Below are 19409 nucleotides of genomic sequence, written 5' to 3' on the forward strand. Positions count from 1 at the left end.
TAGGCAACCACACGTCCATCATGCATAAGCACTGCACCTATACCCTCTAAAGAGGCATCTGTGCATACCATAAAATCTCTGGATGGATCAGGCACTACCGAAATTGGAGCACTAACAAGGAGCTCCTTCAAGGTACGAAACACCGACTCACACTACTCTAACCAAACAAACTTCTTCCCTTTCATCTGAAGAGAAGTGATCAGGTGACCTATTTGAGAAAAACTCTAAACAAAGCGACGATAATATCCAGCCAAATCCATGAAACTTCAAACCTATGAAACATTGGGCAGCGCTGGCCATTCTACAATGGCTTGGACCTTAGAAAGATCCATGGATACACCTTCTCCCAAAACTATATGACCAAGATAGTTCACCCTTGATTGGAAGAAATCACACTTTGCCAAGTTGGCATAAAGCTGATTCTCCCTCAAGCACTACAATACCTGTCGCAAGTGGCCCTCATGCTCTTCCATAGATCTAGAATAAATCAATATTTCATCCAAGAACACAAGGAAAAAATGATCAAGGTAGGTGTGAAAAACCCCATTCATAAGGCTCATGAAAACTGAAGGCACGTTCGTCAACCCAAATGACACCACTATGAACTCATAGTGACCATAACGAGTATGAAATATCATTCTATGAATGTCTGCATCATGAATGCGCAGCTGATGATACCCAGATTTTAGATCAATCTTAGAGAACACCTTGGCCCCCTTTACTTGATCAAAAATATCATCTATACGAGGCAATGGATATCGATTCCTGATGGTTACCTTATTCAGCTGTCGATAATCAATGCATAACCAAAGAGAATCATCCTTCTTCTTAATGAAGATAACAGATGCACCCCAAGGAGAAACACTAGGACAAATGAACCCCTTGGACAACAATTCCTCCATCTGCAAATTCAACTCACTCAACTCCTGAGTAGTCATCTGATATGGTGCTCTCGAAATAGGTTCTGCACCAAGAACCAAGTCAATGTAAAAATCTATGTCTCGCTTCAAAGGCATACTGAGAATATCCAAAGGAAACATATCAACATACTCTTGAAGGATAGGGTGACCATCAAGAGTGATTTATTGACTCTCTTCCTCATCCACATCCTCAAGAGCAACTACAAAAAGCTGACACCCTCCACGCATACACTGCTTAAGTTGCATAGCGGAAATCATACGTAAGGATATCGATTGTTGAACTCTAATGATCCTCACTTTCCTTCCATGGTCATCTAAACACTCTATTGTCTCTAGATGACAGTCTACACGAGCACTGTGAGATGATAGCCAATCCATCCCCAACACAACTCCATAGGACCCCAAAGGAAAGACTCAAAGGTCAACTAAAGTAACAAAGGGTCCTAGGTCCAACTCACAACTGGGAAGGAAGGCATTGACAGATACACACACACTGATAGCCAACTCTACTTGCCAGCTATTCGCCTGCTTAGCAGACGCGAGCTTGCACTGCTCCAAAAATAATGAAGAAATGGAAGAATCTAAAGCACTGAAGTCAAAAAGTACATAGATAGGGATACCACACAACACACCTATAGCCTCAATCACTGTACCTTGATGCTCAACCTGGTGGTCATCAACCGCTGCAAATGCTCTATGGGATCTACCTGCATTCCCCACTATCGACTCTAATGTTGTTGGACTCTGACTACCCATCTAGTGAGAATGCTAAGGGCATTGAGTGGCTATGTGGCCAAATTTTCCATAGGTGAAGCAAGCACCTCTACCGGGTCCTCTACTCCCAGACGACCCACTGGACTATTGAAAGCTTCCCCTACTAGGGGCCTGCGATGCACCCTGAGAGGACTACCCTAGAAAACTCTGCTTGCTCCTCTGCCAGTTCCTGCTCTTCCTATGGTGAGAGCTAGCCTCGAAACTATTTTAGTCTCAGTGGCTACTACTATCCACGCTTAGCAGGTGCCTGAGGACCCCTAAAAGGTGCACCAATCTGGGACTGATTCCCTCTCACTCTAGACCCATTGAAAGGTACACTCCCGATCTACACTCCAGACTGACCACCATGTGCACGACCAAGATTCTGCTCCACTAGCCTGGTGTTCGCCACAACTACCTCTACTGAAGCAGGCTCAAACACTCTCACTCCTCCACTGATGCGGTTGTTTAGACCCCTCAAGAAGTGTTGAACAAGCATCGCCTCATCGTTGCCAATACTAACATATTGTTTGAGCTCATAGAATTTGTGCTCAAATAGATCTACTGACATACAAAACTAGTGCAAAGCATAGAACTCGTCTGCTCGAGACTGCTTCCACTGGGGTGAGAGAAATCATGTCCTGAATCTCTCCAGAAAGATCTCCCATGATACGGTGCTAATGCTCACACTGATCCTCTCCTCCTGTAACTGCCACTAGATAGATGCAAAACCCTCGAGATACATGATGGCGCATCTCGCCTTGGTGTTGCTACCATATGGATACATGGTGAAACACCGATCTAAACTGATAAGCCAAGTCTTTTCCTCAAGACCCGTACCTTTACTGTCAAAGAAAGGAGCATTAGACCTAATCAAGTCCCTCATGTGACCCATGGTAGCTGGGTCCTGGTCTACTAGGACCTCTCTCCTTCTAGGAGACCTCTCTCTCTCATCTAGAATCTGCTAATGTGACTCCTCAACCTGAGCATGGAGGGACTGATCAGCCTCAAGTCTAGGGCCTGGTCTAGCTAGAACCTCCTGAAACATTTGTCGCAACTCTTCCCTTTTGGGAACCTTCTCTCCTAAATATTGCTCATCCTGATGAAAAAACTGATCCTGATCCACACTTGCATGAGTGGGTGGTGGCAAAGGACTATGGTGGTTAGAACCTCGATCCCATCCCCCACCTCTACCTCTATTGCGGCCACCAACACGACCACTACCCTTGGTTCTCCTAGCCATGACCTAACACTGCACAAGAGAAAAAGCTTAAGATCTACGACAAGGATAAAAACAAGGAAATCACAACCACTAAAACCTACTCAAATGGTCTAGTTGAATGGGATCACTACAAACCCAGAGTACCCACTGTTGAAACATGGGCTCTGATATCAAATGTAATGCCCCGCCAGGAACCCCAAAGGAATAACCACAACTAAGGGTGAAATAATTTTTTTTTATAAAGTATAAATCACATTAAGTGCATTAATTACTACATTGCACATTAATAACACAAGCATAAGACTTACACCAGAATTCCTAAAGGGTTACCAACGAAGAATTAAACTAAAAGTTAAATTCCACAATTACGATTAATCCAATTAACCATCATGACTCATTGAACATAATAAGCCATATGCAATAATAGATTACTCCATTTAAAGATTGAAAGGATACAATATTATTTATCTTCAATAAGCATTTACACCAATCATATAGAAAGCTAATAAATAACATCCAAAACTTAGGATTACATTGATCTTCCAATACATGGCTCTCAATATACATATAAAGTTAACAACTTAACCAAATACAAGGTTACATAAGTTCATTGATACAATTGACCACAAAGGTTCCCAAAGAACAATAATCTCCAACATGAGATAGAGCATGAGTCACGAACCACAGGAACAACTGCGAAGCCAATCCTCGCAAGAAAGTACAAAACAAAACATCTGATGGGAAGTGGCACTACCACCCGATCATGTGATCCCAAACTGGAATCACCCCACTGTGTTAGGAGATAACAAAGGACCCTCAAGCAAGAATAAGCAAGACATGGATGACAGAACAAATGAGTCCATGATAGAACAATACAACTCCACAATATTCAAGGTGACCCAACATCACAATACTCAAGTGACTCGACATCACAATACACAAGTGACTCGACATAAAAATACACAAGTGACCCTAAAGAGAGAGTGTCATCGAATAGCTTATGATGGTTACCCTGGTAGGCCTCCATAGGTCCCGACCCCCATCTTGGGTTATCTTGGTAACCTTTCCCGAACCTCTAGGTCCATCTAAGTCTCATGCGGACCCTACCAGCCCTTCGTCAAGACAAGGTGGTCGGTTTGCCATTCCAGGCCTTCCCACTACATCTTGAGCCTATACGAGCACTCAACCATGTGTGGGATACAATATCTTATATAATGTTATAAACTACCCACCTCCTAATCAATTATTAGGTTATCACTTATTAATTGACTTTCGAGAGGTTATCCTACCATCCACTTCAGGCCCGACCCCCACTCGAAAGCCACTCCCTCAAAGGACACTAAACAAACATGGTCACTCCATGAGGACCCAATAGTGAAGCAAACAACCATAACACCACTATCCAAATACAAGTGGTCAAAGCAAGGACATACTAACTCTTGGTTAACCATAAGGAAAAGACACTACATGGTTAAGACAACGAGGTCATCATACATCACTTGGTCAAAAGATACCAAATACGCCACAATAGGACGACTGAATCAAAGATGAGAAATAACCACAAATAATACTCTTTTCAAGGAAAACTAATTTCACTAAGTCCGCACTTAGACAATCTTTGAGAAAATCAATATCATAAACACTTGCAAATTTCACTGATTGAAAATTAAATTAGAAAACCCTTTATTTAATGCATCATTTGAAAATGTCATTCATTTCTATATAATTTCCAATTTCAACATTCCAACAAAGAATAAAATCCATATTAAACATTCAACCAAATAAAAATATGAATTATATTAAACAAAGTATCTATTTCCAAAATCACATTCAAATATAACCTTTAATTTAATTTCCCAAGCCTTAATTTACAAGCTAAATAAAAATAATTTCATATATATATATATATGAATATACATATATATATAAATATTAACAATAACTTTAATAAACAAAAATTTTAAACTAACATATAAAATTTAACATTAAAAGTTAACATTAAACTTCATCGCAGATTAATAAAATAGCGGCACATTAAAGAAAACCCACATGAGAGGGGAAAAAGGCACGTGGAGGGCATGACCCTACTCACGGTAGTGTTGTTGCCGGAAGCAGTAGACACTACCTACCGATAGTGCTGCTACCGCCGATAGCAACCACTACTGACGGGTAGTGCTGCTACCCGCGTAGTAGTCACTACCGACCGATAGTGTTGCTACCGTGGTAGCAAGACACTACCGTCCCACGTGGTGGGGCTAGCCCGCCACATGGGCAAGGGTTAATTTATTTATTTCTTTTTAAACATTCACTTAAAAATAAAAATAATTTCCAGTACATTTACTAGTAAACAGATCTAGTACCCAACATTTCCAAATCTTTGGCATGATATATTTTGATAAGGAAATTTGGAAACTAATAAAACACAACAGCCTCAAAAACATAAAGATCTTGGGCAAACTCAAATAAATTTTATAAAGATAAGAGGGATTGATCAATTTCTACACTTCTTCTCACACAGGAAGAATTCCTTGCATCATGCAAGAGGAAAATAAACAATTTTTTCCAACATAAACCCCAAATCTTGGGCAAATAGAAACTAGTAAATACACAACAAACTAAATCTATTTCTTTCTATACCAAATAGAAGAGATAAACCAAGAACTAGATTTTGCAAGAACAAATAACAAAAAACAAATAGAAAAATGAACCATTTCCTTCCCATATGCCCACATTTGATATGAATTCAACAAAATCATCAATAACAACTACTCTTTGTTCAATCCTGTTGGTATTTTGGTAGGGTTTTTTCATTGATGTCAACACCTACTAAATACACCTACTTTAGAGATCTAGCAACGTTCACCGGCAAACAATAAATTGTGCAACAGTTACCGGTATATGGTTAACTGGCAGGATATAATGTTCATCGGTACCTGCAATGACATGAAAGACACTTGGTAACATCAAAGACATCATGTGGACACTTTATTTTGAAGTAATAATCATTGGTATATTCTTATTTACATATTTCCTTTTACCAGCAAATAGGTCCAGGTTATCTAGGGTTACACCGGCAGGTTTATCTTTTCCAGATCAGCATGGCACGCTATGGAGATGATTTATTATTGTTGTAAATGCATTAAGCCGACATGTTCAATCAGTTATTGCATCAGATATTGTATTATTTGTAAAATGTTTTTATTGTAATATCTTGTAGAGCCGACCTACTAAAATTGGTCTTAGGGTATGGTATAAATGTAAGATTTTATTTGTAAGATTAAGTGTGGAATGCGAAAAAGATTTAAGAAAAGGTATATGAGAGATAAAGCAGAGGCATACATGAAGACATCATTTGAAGGTGAAGTTAGGTTTTTGTAGTTAGGTTTTTGTAGAAGCATATCATCATTACACCAGTACTGAATCCAGCATATGAAGATGCTATTTTGTGCAGTACATTCTTATTGGATTTAACCATCCAACTGTAGTCAGTGTGACTCCCATTTGTGATTGAGCAGTGAGCTCTAGGTTGTTGGCCTTTCTGCATGTGCAGACCCCTTTTGTACACTTACTATATGTAGTAGTATCATCTGATTGTGGGTAAGGTTTCCCACCATGGTTTTTCCCCTTACAGGGTTTCCACGTACAAATATTGATGTCATGTGTTGTGGATGACTTTGTGCTTATGTTTCATGCATTAATTCTTACCGGTAGAGCAATTTTCTATTAACACTGTTTACCAGCATACTTAACTGATTTACCAGTATTAAGCATTAAGTTGGTTAATAAGTTTTTGGTTTGAATTTATTTGACAACTGATTCACCCCCCCCTGATCCAGTACCCAACATTTCCAAATCTTTGGCATGATATATTTTGATAAGGAAATTTGGAAACTAATAAAACACAACAACCTCAAAAACATAAAGATCTTGGGCAAACTCAGAGAAATTTTATAAAGATAAGAGGGATTGATAAATTTCTACACTTCTTCTCACACGGGAAGAATTCCTTGCATTATGCAAGAGGCAAATAAACAATTTTTTCCAACATAAACCCCAAATCTTGGGCAAATAGAAACTAGTAAATACACAACAAACTAAATGTATTTCTTTCTATACCAAATAGAAGAGATAAACCAAGAACTAGATTTTGCAAGAACAAATAACAAAAAACAAATAGAAAAATGAACCATTTCCTTCCCATATGCCCACATTTGATATGAATTCAACAAAATCATCAATAACAACTACTCTTTGTTCAATCCAACATTCAACAAGAATCTACAAAGAGATTTTTTTTTAATTTTCAAACACACAAGAAGCAACTAAAACATTCAAAATTAAATTTTAAAACAAGAAGAGATTATCCAACCTTCAAAGCAAACCAGGAAGCAAATTGAGGAAGAGTTTCCAATCTTGCCAACCAAATCCAAATCCAAGTTCCTCCTCCAAAATGGTTTCCAAAATTTTCATCCAAATATCTGCCTCCCTTCTTCCCATGAACTTCCAAGAATATATGGGAAAAAATATATTTCAACTTAAACTTTCTAGGTTAAAACTTTTCTCTACCAATCAGAATAAACTATTTAAAAAGTAAAAGCAATCAGATTTACCTTTTTCCATAAACAATTCTTTTCCAACAAAATAAAATACAAAAGTCATTTAATGGAAAGGTAAAAGGGAAAAGCTTTTATTTTTATTTGTTTTCTATTTCCATAATACTTTCTTTCTACATAAGCATTTGAAATTTAAATGGCAAGGCAATTACTTATTTCTTTTCCCAATATATTAATACAACTTTAACACAATAAAATAAGCCAATTTAACCATTTAATTCTAGCAATTCCTCTATTTAATTAAATCAATAGACTTGAGAGCATAATAATCAACTAATTATTCCAACACAAAAATAGCATCCTTTACTCAATTAAATGACTATTCAAATAATCAGAAGCACACAAAATGAGGAATGATCAAATGATGACTCACAAGATGAAACACTAAAGCATTCTGACTTGCATACTAGTCAAACGGAAAAGATGACCAACTGACAACACTCACATGAGTGTAACTGTGGTTCAAGTTAGGGTCCAACAACTATCTCCTCCACTCTCATCGGACATATAAGGCACACTCAGACCTATGAAACCAGGTGGAGTCAATACCCCGTACCTACTTGGTACTTGTACTTGCAATGTTTTGCATCAACGAATCACGCATGCATATAGACAAATATATAAAAATAGACACGCCATGCACATCGATGAAGGAGAGTTGTGACGTTCCCTGTCTCACCGAAATGAATGAATGAAAATTATCCCCTCGCATCCCATACACTTGCAAACACAAAACATATAAATAGCACATCACACATATGAAGTAAATGTGTCAGTCCATGTCAGTAATCCATAAAAATCTCATTAAACATAAGTAATGAAATACTGCATGAAAGCATACACCACACATCTAGATAAAGCATGAAATAACATCACATAAAATCTGAATCAATATACAATAATGTTCCACTGAATAGTCAACTGAAGTCAACCATAAATACAAAAAGAGTCTAATCAAGGAGGGGTATTACATGACCCCTTAGGACACCATATGGTGTTGCTAGGGGTCATATGGTGTCCTAAGGTGTCATATGATGTTGTTAGGGATCATATGGTGTCCTAAGGGGTCAATGATGTTCTATGACCCCTTTGAACACCATATGACCCATAACGATACTATATGACCCTTTAAGACACCATATGGTGTCGTTAGGGGTCATATCATGTCCAATGACCCCTTAGGACACCATATGGCCCCTTTTAACATCCTAGTACATGACATGACCCCTTGTGAGACCATTTGACCCCTTAAGACACCATATGGCATCGTTAGGGGTCATATGGTGTTCTAAGGGGTCATGTGGAGTCCTATGACCCCTTAGGACACCATATGACCCCTTAGGACACCATGTGGTGTCATTAAGTGTCATATGGTTTCCTATGACCCCTTAGGACACCATATGACCCCTTTTAACATCCTAGTACACTACATGACCCCTTGTGACACCATATGATCCCTTAGGACACCATATGGTGTCGTTAGAGGTAATATGGTGTCCTAAGGGGTCATATGGTGTCCTATGACCCCTTATGACACCATATGATGCCTTTTAACATCTTAGTACACAACATGACCCCTTGTGACACCATATGACCCCTTAGGACACCATATGGTGTTGTTAGGGGTCATATGGTGTTATTAGGGGTCATATTGTGTCCTAAGGAGTTATATGGTGTCCTATGACACCATATGACCCCTTAGGACACCATATGGTGTCGTTAGGGGTCATATGGTGTCCTGTGACCCCTTTTAGCATCCTAATACATGACATGACCCCTTGTGACACCATATGACCCCTTAGGACACCATATGATCCCTTAGGACACCATATGACCCCTTTTAACATCCTAGTACATGACATGACCCTTTGTGACACCATATGACCCCTTAGGACACCATATGGTGTTGTTAGGGGTCATATGGTGTCCTATGGCCTCTTAGGACACCATATGACCCCTTTTAACATCCTAGTACATGACATGACCTCTTATGACACCATATGACCCCTTAGGACACCATATGACCCTAAGAAGGGATCATATGGTGTTCTAAAGAGTCATATGGTGTCCTATGACCCCTTAGGACACCATATGACCCTTTTTAACATCCTAGTACACGACATGACCTCTTATGATACCATATGATCCCTTAGGACACCATATGGTGTGGTTAGGGCTCATATGGTGTTTTATGACCCTTTATGACACCATATGACCCCTTTTAACATCTTAGTAAATGACATAACCCATTGTGACACCATATGACCCCTTAGGACACCATATGGTGTCGTTGGGGGTCATATGGTGTCGTTAGGAGTCATATTGTGTCCTAAGGGTTCATATGGTTTCCTATGACCCCTTAGGATACCATATGACCCCTTTTAACATCCTCGTACATGACATGACCCCTTATGACACTGTATGAGCCCTTAGGACACCATATGGTGTTGCTAGGGTTCAGATTGTGTCGTTAGGAGTCATATGGTGTCCTAAGGGGTCAGATGGTTTCCTATGACCCCTTAGGACACCATATGACCCCTTTTAACATCCTAGTACATGACATGACCCCTTATGACATCATATGACCCCTTATGACACTATATGGTATCTCTAGGGGTCATATGGTGTGGTTAGGAGTCATATGGTGACCTAAGGGGTCATATGGTGTCTTATGACTCCTTAGGACACCATATGACTATTTTTAACATCCTAGTACACGACATGCCTCGTTATGACACCATATGGTGTCGTTAGGGGTCATATGGTGTCGTTAGGGGTTATATGGTGTCCTAAAGGGTCATATGGTGTCCTATGACCACTTAGGACACCATATGACCCCTTTTAACATCCTAATACACGACATGACTCCTTGTGACACCATATGACCCATTTAGAAACCATATGTTGTCGTTAGTGGTCATAGGACACCATATGACAATAAATAGTTAATTAATTTATTTCTCAACAACTTTATAGATAACCTAAACACCTATGTGAATACTAATTCCCAACACCATCCCCCTAGTGTCAACATGGGGATAAAGTACTCACATGAACTTGAACTAGAATCACATGCCTACACATACTTTTAGGTTTGCATACTGCTCTCTGGATCTTGTTGCTCACCTACATACGAGAACTTATCTCGCTTTCACTTCAAGTGAACTCATCACTGGTTGACCACACTTCTGAGAAGTCTAATAGTCAAAGGATTTATATAGTCAATTGCTCTCTTATACAACTATTTACAATATCGATGATGTCCATATTCTCCTCATTTCAGACTTTAACACTTCCAACTACAGTAAGCCCAACTCTTGTGGCTCATGGTCTTGATTTAAAGAAAAGACACCTTTCATTAACCTTTCATAGTTTTCACATAGGTTTACCACAAACCTATAGACAAACATGAACTCACTCATTTGTTCACCTCATATGGCTTTCTTGATTACTACTAAGCTTTTCAAGATCCACAAACTGCATTCCACTATTGCTTTTTCTCAATACAACATTTTACATCAAGAAATTACATAATTCATACAAAAATAAAAATGAAAGAAAAGAAAATACCACTAATACAAAAATAAACCTCATTATTAGCAACTAAAGATGCGTTATTATCCTCCAACCTCTTATGCATCCATTCTCTAATTAATTTACTACTTAGCAAATTTGATTTTTGAGACTCATCAATTATAAAGAAAGAATATATCCTCCCATTACATTATAATAACTAGAGAGAGTATCCCATAAGTAGAGAGAGTATCCCATTCATTTCTGGATTTTTCATTTTGAAGGAAATCAAAGAGTGTCTTGAGTGGAATAGGAATGAAGGAAATCAAAGAGTCTCTTAAGTAGAATAGGAATCAAGAAACAAGTGGCAACATTGTGAACAATGTCGTGAGGTCTGCCTGGATCATCTACGCTCTTTTTCATCATTGTTCACACGTCCTTAGCCCCACTTTTATAGACTAATCCATGTGTGAGTGCTCACATCTCCACAAAGCTTATGCCCTTATGTTTTGCCAATTTCAACACATTAGCCGAACATTCACATTGTCTCTCCAAATTTGCTATCTAATGTTTTGCACTAAATGCTAGACTCAAGTTCACCAACAGCTGATAACTATGGTGGACTACTATCTTATCCATTTCAATAAACTCAGCCCAGGTCACCTTGGTGGGCATTTCTTGAATGAGGTAGATGGAGAGTTTTCTTTGGCACCTTATCATGTTTGCAGGGTTTCCTCGTGAGCTATCCAAAGAAGCATTAACACCAACCCACAATTCTTTTGAATGCTGCATGTAGTACGTCACCAAGTAATTCTCACAAGTGGGCATTAATGCTGAAGGTACGTGAAACATTGTATACCTCGCTTGCAAGGCATTGTTAATTCCTTGATAGATGCCTCAATTTCATTAGCTTGTGGTAGAATCTCCTCTTTTATATCATCATTTGCCTTCACCTCGTTGGCGATATTGCACTTCATCTGTAGCTCCACGCTCACCATCACCTTTGTTGTTGTTCTAGAGACACTTTGGCTAAGACTATTAATATCTACCACCATACAAGATAAACAACATTCTTTAATCCTATTATTGTACAAGTTTTATTCAATTAAAAATATAAAATAAACATTACTACTATTTTTATTTTTATAGTAAAATATAATAAAATGAAAACATTTAAAATTTATATTCAAGAAGATAATTTGTTGTCAAGATTAGAAACTTATAATTATATAGATTTATAAAATATTGATAAAATAGAGATTAATATTAATGACTTATTTGTTCAATTTAAACATTATTTGAATGATCACACAATCATAATTTTTCTTACAATTTTTAATAATAAAAAATTAAAAATAGTTGATCTATTATTTTTATGAACTAAAATTTACCAAATAATAATTAACATAACCTAAATTTCTAAAACAGTAATAGCTATCATGAAAAACAAGAGGAAAGTCATGAAGTTTCCCACAATACCACCACCACCAAAACCCCACAAACTAAAGACAATTTAAAATATAGGACCAATAGTCAACCCTCATCATTTTGAAAAAGATCGAGAGATACATTAGCTTGGTCAAGTGATAAGGAATCTTAATTAGAAACATTCCATCTTCAATGATAGAAGTCCATTTGACTAAAGAATCAACAACAACATTCTATTATCAAAGAATATAAACAAAGGAGCTACAATCAAACTTTCAAGAAAGATATTGGATTTGAGCCACTAAATAAGCCAATCGTCAAAAGAGTCGTCAAATCTCTTCCTTTCCAAAAGAGAAACTAAAATCATAGAATTCATCTCATAGATAACTTGTTTCCCAAGCTTTCCCCAAAGCTACAAAAAGAATATGGACTTTCATCTGACTATTAGTAGCAAATGTTGTAGTAGTAAAGAAACATGAACCAAACCAATAATAGAAAAATAAGCCAAACCAATACTAACACATCCAAGACCACCAATCCCAATAGCACAAGATTTAAAACTTTTCACTATTGCCCTTCAATCTACACTATGGTTGAACACAATGCAAGAAAAGCATTTAAATCTTGCACATTTTGAAAGAAGAAAAATGGTCGTCCTAAATTTTCATAAACATTGCTAGAAAGAAACTAAAATCATAGAATTCATCTCACAGATAATTTGTTTCCCAAACTTTCTCCAAAACTACAAAAAGAATACGGACTTCATCTGATTATTAGTAGCAAATGCTGTAGTAGTAATAAAGAAAAATGAACCAAACCAATAATAGAACAATAAAGCAAACCAATACTAGTACATCCAAGACCACCAATCCCATTAGCACAATATTTAAAACTTTTCACTATTGCCCTTCAATCTACATTATGGTTGATTCTAAAATTTCATAAACATTGGTAAGAAGCTGATGAGCTAAAATAAAACTTCATACTTGGTCTCCACTTCCATTCCAAAGGAAACAAATGATACAAATATTAGTCTAGACAAATACACCTAAAATTACAGCAGTTTTTCTTTGCTTAAACTATGAGCTGGGTTGCTACAGGATTAATAACTATCAGTTTACAAAGCTAAAAGGATATGTTTTTCATGGTTTATTCAGTGCCATGCTTTGAAGCAAAAGCAAATAAGGTCTGATATGATATACCAGGGAAGAAACAGCAGCCCATGTAAGATTTATATAGCATAATACAGTTTTTAAAAGGCTTAATATCCAGTATCCTTCAAGTTAGGGTGACTTGGCTGCACACGAAATGTGGGACTAATATGCAGAGATGTTACTCCTTCTCCTCCACCATATACATTGCTCACGCCATATCCATTTTCTCGCTCCATTGTCATTGCTCGACAATTTCCCGCAATCTTGGAACACAAACATTATATCAGCTATTTAAACAATAGTTAACAAATATCTAGTATTTAAGTAATAAGTATTACCTCTCTCAGACGCTTATTTTCCTCCTCCAATGAAGATAGCCTTTTCCTGCTGTTGTACAGCTCTTCGACGAAACAATGATCCTGGTTTAATAAACCCAAAAGGTATAACAAACATTTTAGGTAACAAAACAATGTATTGTATCATATGTACTGTATTACTATTCTTGGTTTATATATATTTTGGTATGCTTTTGTTAAGTTTTATTGTTTTATAGTTTGAAATATTTTTGAATTTGATTGTATAAAATTTGTTAATTAATATTTTGGATCATATTTTATTATTAAGATAAAGAAAGTGGACATCATTTGAGGATCAGATGATCGAAGGGAGGCAGAGAAGGATATGACAATTTCTTCAAAAGATCCATATTGGAGGCGTAACATGAGATGGGGATGTGTCATATAATAAACAAATAAAAATATCATACATTACAGACATAAAAACTTCATACTAATACATTGAAAAACTCACACAATCAAATCTAAAAGCATTTCATATTGATATCATATTATTACAATCTGCATAATAGATTTGGTCAAACAAGACCATTACATCTTACTTTAACTGTGCAATGTAGTTCAATATTGATCAAACTTGGCCTAAAGTTTTAGCCCATTATGAGTAAACACTACGTAGTATCAGGAAAGATAAGAATAAGGGTGAAATGATATTGAGAGTAAAATCTTGCCTTCTTGGTTCGAACTCTCTCTATTGCAATCTCAAGAGCTTGTTCCAAGAGACACAGATCCTCCAGTGGTAGTGAATTGACATCCTCTCCCTTCATATGCCTGCTCTCAGACTTGCAGAATGAGAACAACTTCTTATGATAATTTGCTTTAGTAAAAAGCTTTTGAAGTACATTACCTCAAGTTGCTCTTAAATCTTTCATTCTCTTCTTTCAGTCTCTTGATTTCATTATACAAGTTCTGTATTTCAGTACACAAGGAAAAGAAGCCCAAAAATTATAAACATTGTCCTCCAAAAACAATAAAAGCAACAGTGAAAAGTTGCTATGGATATTTGATAAGAACTACTTTAAATCCATGAGCAAATGCATCCTTTGAGATAGATGCTTACTTGATGTTCAGCGTCCCAAAGTTGGGATCCCTTCTCCTTTTGGTACTTGCCCAATATTTTGCTCATGCTATTATATAGAGAGAGATACTTTTCAGTGCAATAGATAGAATACAGTTAAATAAAGACATACTCATTTCTTCTACTAGCTTTTTATTAAACGAAAACACTTTTATACAGTGGGAAAGGAAATAAATGATTTAGATTAAGGTTACACTAAGCCCAATAAACACAACATAAAATCTCAATCTCATATATGTAAAATCATTCCGAGGTTGGACTAAAATCAAGAAAGATATATACAGAATCTCATTCTCAAACTTCTACATATACAATGTAAAATCACTCATTAAGTTGAATATAATATATTTATAATTTTTTTATATATACTAGAGTTAATTTTATATTTAGATAAAAACATTTAAAAAAATAAAAAAAATTGAAACTCTAAACTTGTTTTATTAAGTGCTTGATAGAGGTTTAGATTAAGATCAACAAAATATTTATCATGCTTAGCAATATAGTTTTATCTTATGATCTCTTATCTTTCATCATGATTCAATATTTTATTAAATTAATCTTATTTTTTTAAAAATTTAAAATTTGATGTTCCATAAAAAATGATTTATCAGATATAATTAATAGTTATTATATTATTTTAAACCAAAACTTTTGAATATTAAACTAGCAATATTTAAGAATATGCATCTTCTACATACTACCCTTCTCCAGTGGACAAACAAACACTTCTTTAGTTTTTAAAACTCCTAATCCATTCAAGAGCAAGATATTTTGTTCTACAAAATTTCATTACTCTTCAGAAAAAGGAAAGAAAAAACAATGATAGAGTTTTGAACAAAAAAAGAAAAGAAAAAAGCAATCACTTATGTATATCTTGATCTAAATAATAAACTGTTAGAAAATGGTAATATGTATACAGTGATCACTTACAAAAAAACAAGAAGGAAAGAAAAACAGAAAAAGAAAAAAAAAAATCACCATCTATATCATAAATAATAAATTGTTAGAAAAATGGTAATATGTATACAGTGATCAGAAGACCAAAAAGGAAAGAAAAACAAAAAAAATCATTTATGTATATCTTAACCTGAATAATAAAAATGTTAGAAAAATGATAATATGTATACAACTTACAGAAGAATAAAAAGAAAAAAATCTTTTATACATGTCTTATCCTTAATAATAGACTGTTAGAAAGATGATAATATGTATACAGTGATCCCAAACAAAAAGACATGATAAACTACAAACTACACACCTGGAGTTTGAGAATTCACATAACTTTCCTGTGTTGGAGAAAATGATAACAGCAACCTCTGCAGAGCACAAGATGGAGAGCTCCTGAGCTTTCTTTATAAGCCCTCCTCTCCTCTTAGAAAAAGTCACCTGCCTGTTGGTTGAATTCTCAATCTTCTTGATCTCAATCTTTCCCCTCCCCATATTCTTCCTCTCCCTGAAACCCTAATAAAAAAACACCCTCTCTGAAAAGACAAATCCCAGCCCAGATATCTCTCTCAACACAATTTTCTCTCCACAAACTTTGGTGCAAGAAACAGCTGGGAAATGAGCTAGATAAGGATTCCAATTTGTGATTCAACACACCATACCCAGAATGGCATGTACTCACAAAAGTGAATATTCCTAAAAGTAGATGGTTTATTGGAGGAACAAAAGTCCTTCAAAAGGTTTAACCCTAGGGCAATTGACATGTGCCTTTAGTGGGGGCCATGGACCAGAGAGTAGGTGACTCATCTCTTTCAAGAAAGCTGTGTTTTTCTCCCTATATGTCATTTAAATCAGAGACACAAGACTTGCAGTACACTGCCTATACTATTTCTGTCCCGCGCATCGAACCCATGACCTCCAAATGCTTATTTCATAACTCTTGTGTTTATTGCAACCGACTTTTTCTACCCCAGTTTGTACCCACCTCGTAAAATGAATTGTATTCATTCCCAGTGCACGTTTTAGAGCCCTGTACGAAGCATAAGACTTTCATTATCTTAACAAGATGCTTTCTTTTGCACTGGTTTACCTACTAATAGAGTAACTCCTCGTAAAATTAGTGTTATTCCTTCAACTTGCATGTACGAAGATTCTTTGAATGTACCCCAATTCTTTTCCTCCATTTGTCCTCCTCTATTCTGATAAGCTTTTTTTTACATGGGCTGTTGTACAGTAAAAAAATTTATACACATAACAAAGAACACGTTTATTCTGGTTTCAAAATGGCAGTACGGATTGACTAACACGCGTGTTAGTTGTACATTTTACACTGTCGATTTTGCAATAAACAGTTGTGATTGACTAACACATTGCTATCACGCTGTACAAAAAGTCTATTTTAAAACCAGAATAACTTTCGGCCCATAACAAAGAGGGTACTAAGCTCTGGTTTTCTTTTCTTTGATGTAATAAATGCCATCTGGTTTCTTATGTTTGCAAACATTACCCAGTGTGTAGTTTGGGTTAGTTTATGCCAGTTGTGGAGTTCTGATGAAAGTTGATAACTACAGCTGCTGGTAAGGGAGGCTTTCAAGCCGTGCAGAATGGCCTCATTAAAGGAAAATATTTGCTATGATGGAAAAGGTTTCTTAGATTTGATATAAATAGACGAGGTTGTTGATTATAATATTGGAGGTCTAAGCATGAAGAGATATCAACATCAGAGTTGTAGATATTGCACCTAACTATTCAGCCATTTAATTACATGGTGTAAACCCGGGTGAAACGAAATCTGTAATGAAAGTGATAGTACAATAAGTTTGAATTAATACACCGTGGTAAAATTGAGAGATTAATTAGCACGTTTTTCCAGTGCGGGAGTGGAGTAATGATATATGAATTATGTTTGGTATGTGAGTTGGGATTGTAATATGTATTAACTAATGTGAAGTAATAAAGGGATGTGTATCTTAGTGTCAGAGAACAGAAGATTTTGGAACAACTATGATAGATAGTTTTTATTCAAACTTTAATATTAGATTTGGGATGAATAGATATGTGAGATATGTGTGGGAATGGAGTAATGATAAATAAATCAGCAATTACATCTTGGTGTACAATGGGTTCGTGGAAGAGGTGTGGAAGGTCACTTAGGATAAACTTTGGTCTAGTTCTTGCATATATTCATTTAGTACATGAAGTTGATTGTAGGAAATTTAGAAAATGATAGTATTTGTTCAATCATTGTCTCAATGAAGAAGTGACAACCTCAAATCAATGGAGAAGGGAGAGAGGAAAGTGAGAGAGGTTGATAGAGAGATCAAGAGAGGTAGATAGAGAGATATAGATAAAAGCAGATAGGGAGATGGAGAGGAAGATATATAGAGAAATAGAGGTAGAGGTAGAGGGTATATATATATAGATGGTGAGATAGAGTGATAGAGTGATAGAGATATAAGGAGATGTGAAGAGAAAGGGAGAGGGGAGAGATAATGTGTGTGTGTGTGTGTGTGTGTGTGAGAGAGAGAGAGAGAGAGAGAGAGAGAGAGAGAGATAAATATATAAAGGGAAAGAGATAGAAAGATAACTATACAGATAGGAAGAGGAGATATAGGGGTAGAGAGATGGAGAGATAAAAGATAGAGATCAAGGAAGATGTGTGTGTGTGTGTGTGTGTGTGTGTGTGTGTGTGTGTGTGAGAGAGAGAGAGAGAGAGAGAGAGAGAGAGAGAGAGAGAGAACTATACAGATAGGAAGAGGAGATATAGGGGTAGAGAGATGGAGAGATAAAAGATAGAGATCAAGGAAGAGATGGAAGAAGAAATATGGAGAGATGGAGATAGAGAGGCAAAGAGGTATATAGAGAGAAGTAGAGATATACAAATATAGATCTAAAGAGAGCGATAGATAGAAAGAGTGGGGAGAGAGAGATATGTATGTATGGGAAGATAACGAGAAATAGAAGATTCTACAGTAAGTTTTAGTTAGCATTACTATTCTTTTACTAAATATAGAAGACTACATTGGTTGTACTTTGTGGAAAATTATCATATCCTAATTAGTAATTGTTGGTTGCTATTTTAATTTTAATTTTTTTAATTTATGATAATACTTACAAACTTTAAATAATCACCTTGTGGGGCAGATATTATCTTAATCATTTGCAATAATAAATGGCTATCATTCTCTTCAAAAGGACAAGTGAAATGATAAAATAATCAAACATATAAGACTATTCCATATAATGTATAATAATAAATACAATTTAACTATATATTTTTAATTCCATGACTAATAATATATATTTGATATAATATTAAATTATTAAATATATTTTTTATTAACTATATACTATATTATATTTTTATTTAGTAATATATCTTATAAAACTTAATATATAATAAATATAAATTCTAATAAAAAACATA

General features: G+C 35.9%; 1 protein-coding gene across 1 annotated transcript; it reads right to left on the minus strand.

The window, feature by feature from the left end:
* Positions 1-13417: 13417 nt before the first annotated feature.
* LOC131063753 (floral homeotic protein GLOBOSA) lies at positions 13418-16642 on the minus strand. Its single transcript, XM_057997657.2, has 6 exons — positions 16296-16642; positions 15020-15086; positions 14807-14868; positions 14631-14730; positions 13942-14022; positions 13418-13866 (listed from the first exon to the last, which is right to left on the minus strand). The coding sequence occupies exons 1-6, from the start codon at positions 16475-16477 to the stop codon at positions 13711-13713; spliced, it is 648 nt and encodes a 215-aa protein (XP_057853640.2). The 5' UTR covers positions 16478-16642; the 3' UTR covers positions 13418-13710.
* Between the last annotated feature and the right edge of the window lie 2767 nt (positions 16643-19409).

The sequence above is a fragment of the Cryptomeria japonica genome, chromosome 5, assembly GCF_030272615.1.
Source record: "Cryptomeria japonica chromosome 5, Sugi_1.0, whole genome shotgun sequence".
In the NCBI taxonomy this organism is placed as follows: Eukaryota; Viridiplantae; Streptophyta; class Pinopsida; order Cupressales; family Cupressaceae; genus Cryptomeria; species Cryptomeria japonica.